Source organism: Musca autumnalis, unplaced genomic scaffold (assembly GCF_047663935.1).
Source record: "Musca autumnalis isolate F117 unplaced genomic scaffold, ASM4766393v1 scaffold_2, whole genome shotgun sequence".
Classification (NCBI taxonomy): Eukaryota; Metazoa; Arthropoda; class Insecta; order Diptera; family Muscidae; genus Musca; species Musca autumnalis.
In genome coordinates, this window is record NW_027411755.1 from 244,846,950 (window position 1) to 244,855,284 (window position 8,335).

Here is an 8,335-nt window from a genome sequence, read left to right on the forward strand (position 1 = left end):
TTTTTTTATTTCATGTTGTTTTTCTTTTTTCTACAGGTCTTCCTGGCGGCTGTGGCCCTATCCATACTCTTTATGTCCTTCCTAATGGGCTACAAAAGCCTCTGCATATTATCGGGCATCTATGGCGTAGGTTTTGGTGGCTTTCGTTTTTCGCTGAAAATGTTGGTCTTGGAAAAGGTAAAATTGAAATTCTCCAAAACCTGGTCTTTTATACGAGGCATTGAAGCCATACCAGTGCTGATAAGTGTTCCGCTGACGATATTCCTCAATGACTATTCACCGAAGTATGGACGTGCGGGTTATTATATTTGTTCAGCTGCAGCAGCAATAGCGGCCATTATCATTTTCTTCATTGGCTACTCATCCTATAGTCATCAGAATCCATCACAACGTTCCCAGGAAAATGGTAGTGTTGTTCCAGCACCACGTATGCGTTCCATGTCCACCCAGTATGTACGCAATAAATATCAACCTGCCTTTACGGTGGACTATCCGAAAAGCAATGGCTGTGATTATCCGGCCCCAGATTTGTTAAATCGTAGCTGTATAAGTCTCAATCAATTGGGAGAGAGTGCTTCGTGTCTGTGTGGCCCGGTGCGGAATATGTGCAATTATCACACACCTCTGCATCAGAGAAGGCATTGTGGAGCTTTGACTGGTGTACCGGCAAATCAGTTGCAGCAACATCACATGGGTGGTGGTGACTTGGATGACCATCATCGTTATCCCTATGTCTATGACAATGGTACGGGGAGTTATCTGAGGCGCAGTCTATCCTTTATACAAAATGCCAATTGTTGTGGTGCCAATCAGTTCCAGTTACAGTGTCAGGCCAATGTTCAGTGGTCCCACCGGGATTTAAGGTAACTTTAAAAAATTATATTTTTTAAGAAATTATTTTCTAATTTTTCTTCTTCCTCCGCTCTTAGGATGGATTCTGCTCAACCTCTGCTTTGCACCTGCAGTCCTTCCTCAAGCTACTTCCAAAGCTGTAAAAGTCAAAGTGTTCCCGAAGGCCTCTCAACCATGTCACAGCAATGCAAATGTAAACCCACACAACCGGCTGCCCGTGAATATATCTATGTGCCGCGCCATCAACAAGCCCTCTTGCCCCCCTCAACAACACCGCATTCTTCTAATCACAATTGTTCCTGTCACAATTTGAAACAATTAACCCAAAGTTCCGGTAATTCGAATTTACTTAGCAACAAACCCTTTAAGGATCCGACCACAACCACCACTGCCACTACTGGACCACATTCTTCTGCCACAATACCTAAATGTAAATTGAAACGTTCACAATCCCTATCAAGACCCATGACTTATGTTGAACAAATGACAACATCGGTTTAAAGAATTTGCCATGTCATATCCTAGCGTACCCTGCTCCCCCCAGGGAGGAGTATAATTTAATCTACAACTTTTTCTAGTCCTTGTGTATTTTTTTGTATTGACAGATTTATTTTTTGTTCTGTTCTTTGTAATATAAAATAACCCATGGAATCATCATCCATTTTTATAGTCACCCACTTGACTGCTTACACAATTGCATACAATGTAATGTCACTTTGAAAAGCGCACAAAATCCCACTATGACACATGAGTTTAAACAAACACAACTATAAAACGAAATCTTATCTCAACTGCAAACACTTGTCACTCACCACCCACCCCTACTCTGTCACCTATCGCTATTGTCACACACCCACCAACACAACCAATGTCTTTAACAGTTGTCACGAGCAATTCAACACTGCAAATTCTTCAACATCTTTACTTTGCTATTCAATAACGACAGTTGGCACACAGTGATTGTAAAAAATAAGGAAGGGAATAATTCACAAGTTTGAATAGTTATACTTATTTATGAATTACTTATTAAGTTGATAAATTCTCACCTTGAGTTCGCTCATTCCGTCACCGTTTACTACGCCTTTCACATAGTTATTAAGGCTATGCTAAGAATTAATAATTCTCTGTTTGCCTCATGTTTAATTTAAGCCATTCCTTTTAACTTATATTTATCAATCTCTGTGTTCCAATATACAACTCACAAGAAAAATAAGGAAACAAAATTATTACTTCACACTTATCCACTCTTTCATGTGTGTACATAGAAATATACATATCGTCACCATAAATGCCCGAAGACGTAACTGACATGAAAATCGATATTCGTTTTTTGACGTAATCTGATACATAAAGCTAAAACACATGCTCTGGCTAAATTTCAAGCTTCTACGTTCAAAAACAACGATGCTATTCAAGAAATGGCATTTCGTAAAATGGGATAATATTGCAGATTTTGTTGTAATGGAGGATCTCAAAACTAAGCACTTCAGAGGTTTTGGTTTCACTACTAATTCCCCTTCGCATATGATCGATAATATCCCATATACTCGCCTTCATAAGATTAATATTCCATAAAACAGGTTTTAATTTTATACCGTTTTTAGCTTCTCCTGTAAAGTTTAGATTTTGTGGGTTACGTCTTCGGGCATTTATGGTGACGATATGTATGTTGATACACTGGGCATAAGAAGTTTAAATACACGGGAAAATAAGCCGTATTAAAAAAAACGAAATATTGACAAAATTGACCTCCACCCAAAGTTCCAACATTTTAAAAACAACCTTACGACTTATCTTAAATACAAACAGATGGGCATACTTTTAGGCAAATTATTAAATTAATAAATAACCCGAAAAAAATTTGCATCAAGAGATGTAGTTTAATCACCAGTTCAAGTGTCGTTGGAGCACATCTTTTTCTATAAATTCACGAATGAATTTTGCAAGAGAGCGCGCAGCTAGAATGCCAAGACAGCACGACTTTTGATGTACAATTTTTGGGTTGAATTTAGAGACATTTTAGTATTTGTGTAAAACAAAACATGGTAGTTACCGGTACCAGATTTAAACATCTCGACATTCATAAGGGCACCTGGCTGTCTCCGGATCAATCAAGAAGCAATCAAATTGATCACTCTGTGATAGATGGAAGACATTCATCGAGCGTGTTGGATGTACGTTCCTTCCGAAGAGCAAACATAGACTCGGACCACTACCTTGTTGCAGCAAAGGTACGTACCCGGTTGAACGTAGCGAATAAAGTACGAACAGACAGAACACGAAAGTTAGACATCGGTAAGCTGCAATCACAACAAATAGCCACAGCATATTCCACTTAACCGAAGAGAAAAATGCGGCACATAGGACTTTTTGACATTTTTCCTCAAAAACGATTTCCGGTAGTGAGAAAGAATGAACTTTTGGCTATTAATGCCTAAAATAACATTCATTTAATTTTATTACAAAAAAAGGTTCCGCACAAAACACATTGAAGAAAAAATTTTTTGAAAAAATTCTATGAAATGAAAAATTTTTTTCTCAAAAAAAAAATATATTTCCGGTTGCACGAATGAATGACCTTTTGCCTATTAATGACTAAAATAACTTTTATTCCATTTAAATATTGAACAAGTAAAAAATAGTTAAATTCGGCCGGGCCGAACTTTTACACCCTCCACCATAAAATATTCTGAACTAAAACGGAATAATTATTCTTTTCCTGTCCACAGTTTTAGGCGAAGATGTTTTGTGATCACTGATACCTAAATAAGGTAAAAAAGCATAAAAAATATATTCAACCTTATATGGGGCTATACCAAAGTGCGGACTTATGTGTTTGGTGGAGAAGTTTTGTGACGACTGGGAACCTCAAATGTCGAATTGAAAATACTTGGGCGAAAAAATTTTAGCTAAAATCCAAAAAACCGAAAATGGGGAAAAACTTCCAAAAATCGAGAGGTAGCGCTATTCGGGGACTATACCAAAACATGATCCTATGTTTACAGTTTTAGTGGATATGTTTTGTGATCACTAGGAACCTCAACTGTCAAATTACAAGTAGTTCGGTGAAAAAATTTAGCTAAAATCCTCAAAATACCGAAAATCGGGAGGTACCGTTATATGGGTGCTATACCACAACATGGACCTATGTTGACAGTTTTTAGTGTAGATGTTTTGTGATCAATAGGAACCTCAACTGTCAAATGTAGTTTGACAGTTCGGTCAAAAATTGTAGCTAAAATCCTCAAAATACCGAAAGTCGGGGGTACGGTTATATGGGGGCTATACCACAACATGAACATATGTTGACAATTTTTAGTGGAGATGTTTTGTGATCACTAGGAACCTCAACTGTCAAATTACAAGTAGTTCGGTGAAAAATTTTAGCTAAAATCCTCAAAATACTGAAAATCGGGAGGTCCCGTTATATGGGGGCTATACCATAACATGGACCAATGTTGACAGTTTTTAGTGGAGATGTTTTGTGATCACTAGCAACCTCAACTGTCATATTACAGGTAGTTCGGTGAAAAATTTTAGCTTAAATCCTCAAAATATAGAAAATCGGGAGCTACCGTTCTATGGGGACTATTTAAAGGCGTGGACCTAGACCTATGGAAAGTTTGATACCCCAAATGAAGACTAAACACCAAATTTCAGCCGATTTGGTGGAATGTTGAGGCAACAACATTCAAAATACCGAAAATCGGGAAGTACCGTTCAATGGGGGCTAAATGAAGGCGCGGACCTATACCGACAAAATTAGAGGGGGAAGTTGAATGTCCCCAACGAACACTAAATACCAAATTTCAACCACTTCGATGGATTATTGTGGCCATAACATTAAAATACCGAAATTAAAGAGGTACCGTTCTATGGGGTTATATGAAGGCTTGGGCCTATACCGACAAAATTCTGGGGGAAAGTTTTATTCTCCCAGCGAAGACTAAATACCAAATTTTAGCCATTTCGGAGGAATATTGAGGCCACAACCTTCAAAATACCGAAAATCGGGAGGTACCGTTCTATGGGGACTATATAAAGGAGTGGACCTATACCGACTAAACTCCGGGGGCAAGTTGTATACCCCCAACGAAGACTAAGTACCAAATTTCAGTCATTTTGGTGTGATAATGAAGCTAAAACCTTAAAAATACCGAAAATCGGGTGGTGCCGTTATATGGGGGCTACATCAAAACGTGAACCCAATCATCCTATACCAAATTACAAAGCTCTATCTTAAAAATTGCGAGCTGTATCTTGATTTCAACAGACGGACGGACAGACAACATGGTTATATCTATTTAGAATTTTATCCTGATCAAGAATATATATACTTTATAGGGTGCCCCTATACCTTGTTTTTGGTTAAATATCGGCTTACGGTGACTTCAAATTTTTTTCAAAATTTCTTGAAAATAAATACTTTAAAAGCTTTTTGTGCGGAAGCTTTTTTTATCAAATCACTTTATAATAAAAAATTTTATGTAATCTTAGGTAAAAACTCATCAAAATATAATACAGGGATACGAGGTTGTAAAAAAGTCATAACCCTAATAGGGCTACTCTATAATCAATAGCAACGCGTAACTCACGAGAGAGGTATCGGGAGAAAAGGAGAGAGGAGAAACGTCCTTTCCGCAGGAAAAAGAGAGAAATGGAAAGGGCAAAGTGGGAAAAAATCGAAATGTACGGAAGGCAGAATGAAGTTCCACCAAAGACTAAAATCATCAAAATGATGGCTTTGGCACATCATCCTGTAGAGACCAGCAAGGTAATTTAGTAACTGATGCAGATAGTGTGCTCAGGATATGGAAAGAGCATTTTTCCAAACTGTTGGTGTCCAATAGTAGCGAAGACAAAGATACCACAGATCCAATTGCAGAAGATGGTATTGAATGTATACCGCCCAGCCAAGATGATTTAAAGTCAGCAATAAACCGGCAAAGGAATAATAAGGCAGCAGGAGCCGATGGCCTACCAGCCGAGCTGTTCAAAACCGGAGGCGACACGGTGTATGTATCAGATAGTTAGCACCATCTGGCAGGAAGAACGCGTACCTGACGATTGGATCCTGAGTATCCTGTGCCCCGTCCACATGAAAGGGGACAAAACTGTATGCTCTAACTATAGGGGTATAAGTCTTTTCCCTATTGCCTACAAGATAGTGTCAGGGATATTATGCGCACGACTAAAGCCTATGGTCAATGAAATAATTGTGCCATACCAATGCGGCTTTAGACCTGGCAAGTACACCATTGACCGGATATTTACCCTGCGGCAAATCTTGGAGAAGAACCAAGAGATGCAGATCGACTTTTTTTCTCAAAAATAATTTCCTGTAGTGAGAATGAATGAACTTTTGCCTACTAATGCCTAAAATAACATTCAATCCATTTTTATACCCACCACCATTATGTGGAGGGTATATTAAGTTTGTCATTCCGTTTGTAACTCAAAGAAATAATTATTTGCGGCCGTACAAAGTTTATATATTCTTGATCAGCGTAAAATTCTAAGTCGATTTAGCCCTGTCCGTCCGCCTGTCCGTCTGTTGTAATCACCCTATCTTGCGAATGAGTTGAGCTACAGGGCTGAAATTTCGTACACATGTCTTTTTGGTCTGAACTTAGATCAAGTTCGAAGATGGGCTATATCGGTCCACGGTTTGGTAAAGCCCCCCATATAACGGTACCGCCAGATTTCAGATGTTTTTAGCCTCATTTTCAGACTGAATTAGCTATAATTTGACATTTAGGGTTCCCAGTGAGCAAGAAACGTCTCCACCAAAATACGACATAGGTCCACGTTTTCTTATAGCCCCCATATAGCGGTACCGCCCGATTTCCGGTATTTTAACGTTTTTAGGTAAATGATCTGGTCGAATTAGCTATACGTTGGCATTTAGGGTTTTAATTCATCAAGGAATTTCTCCACCATAAGTTATGGTCATAGGTCCACGGTTTGGTACAGCCCCCATATAGCGGTACCGCCAGATTTCACCTATTTTGACGCTTTAAGCTACATTTTCAGACCAAATTAGCTATAATTTGACATTTAGGGTTTCCAATGACCAAGAAACTTCACCACCATAAATTATGGGCATAGGTCCACGTTTTCTTGTAGCCACCATATAGCGGTACCGTCCGATTTTCGGTATTTTGAAGTTTTTAGCTACATGTTCCGGACGAATTGGCTATAATTTGGCACTTAGGGTTTCTAGTGGTCAAGTGAATTCTCCAGCTAGTAACAAAAACAACGCTTCACAAAACACTGATACTACCCGAGCTAATGTATGATTCCGAAGCTTGGGTACTTGCACAAGCAGATAAAGCAGTGCTTGGTGTGTTTGAGAGAAAAATTCTTCCAAATATCTACGGGCCAATCTGCTTTGACGGTGAATATCGACGTCGCATGAATCACTAGCTGTATCTGCTATACAACGACATCAGCATAGATAAACGTTTCGAGATGCAACGATTGCTTTGGCTAGGTCATATCATAACAATGACCGATGATGAACCCGTTAAAAAGGCGTATAAATACGGGCCACATTTGCGGTACACACAGAACTGGCAGGTCAAGTCTTCGATGAAGCAAACAAGTGGAAAAAGAGAAGGAAAGCCGCGGTATTCCAAAGAGCGAAGCAACAAACAGAGAGAAATGGAGATCTTTTCTTAGTTCGGCTTATGGAACAGATGTTCTGTAATGGGCCAGCTAAGAAAGTAAGTAAGATCTTACCTTTAGAACTTGACTTAAGTTTGCTTCAAATTTTAGACCGAATTGGTTGCCTTAGTGTGTTTATATATACTGAAAAAACTTGAACCTTCGCAATGGGGTAGCAAATAAAAGTTGTTGCAAAATAATCAAAGCAATTCGAGAGCAGGCCTTGAATTGCACTTTTTCCAAATTTTGTGTGAAAGGTAGCCGAAAGACTGGACCGATTGAGACCGTATTGGAACCTCATCTACGTCTGGTAGAATTTTTACGATGTACAAAATATTGACTAACTCGGTTACTCCCTTCGAGAATTATCTTGCGCCCAATTTTATAGATAACATTTGTGGGGAGGTACCGGAAGGAGTGAACCGATATGGCCTATTTGAGAACTTAAACTAAGTATGGACAAAATATTACGATGCTCGACATTTAAACCAAATTGGTTGATCCGTTCCAGAGTTATCGTGCGCAACCGCCGATTCGAACCCACACACCCACCACTATGTGACATGCATGTTTCGCCTTTGGTAAATGCTCGTCAGGCATATCGGATGTGGAGCGGCTTCGCTGTCCTTGAACTTTTCTTCTTTCAAATGCATTTTTGGTTTGTTTTTTTACAACAACAATGAGGATTTTCCCAAATGCCTAGCGCTACCTTGGAAAGCTATGAGTTTGGCTCTGAACGCTAACACGCCATGACAACACGTTTTTCCTGTGTTTTTCAAGGATGTGGGTTCAAACCCCAGCCTGGCTCAGCTGACTT

General features: G+C 39.1%; 1 protein-coding gene across 3 annotated transcripts in view; it reads left to right on the plus strand.

Moving 5' to 3' along the window:
- The window catches only part of LOC141395421 (uncharacterized), a 169,827-nt gene extending 166,974 nt beyond the window's left edge, over positions 1–2,853 (plus strand). For 2 of the 3 annotated variants that reach the window (XM_073971261.1, XM_073971260.1), the window contains exons 9-10: positions 37–863; positions 930–2,075. In XM_073971261.1, the coding sequence (XP_073827362.1) occupies positions 37–863; positions 930–1,353 (1,251 nt within the window). In that variant the 3' untranslated portion in view covers positions 1,354–2,075. Of the gene's footprint in view, positions 1–36; positions 864–929; positions 2,076–2,475 lie in introns of those variants that run through there. The other variant, XR_012410630.1, reaches the window with a different exon arrangement.
- Positions 2,854–8,335: the final 5,482 nt, after the last annotated feature.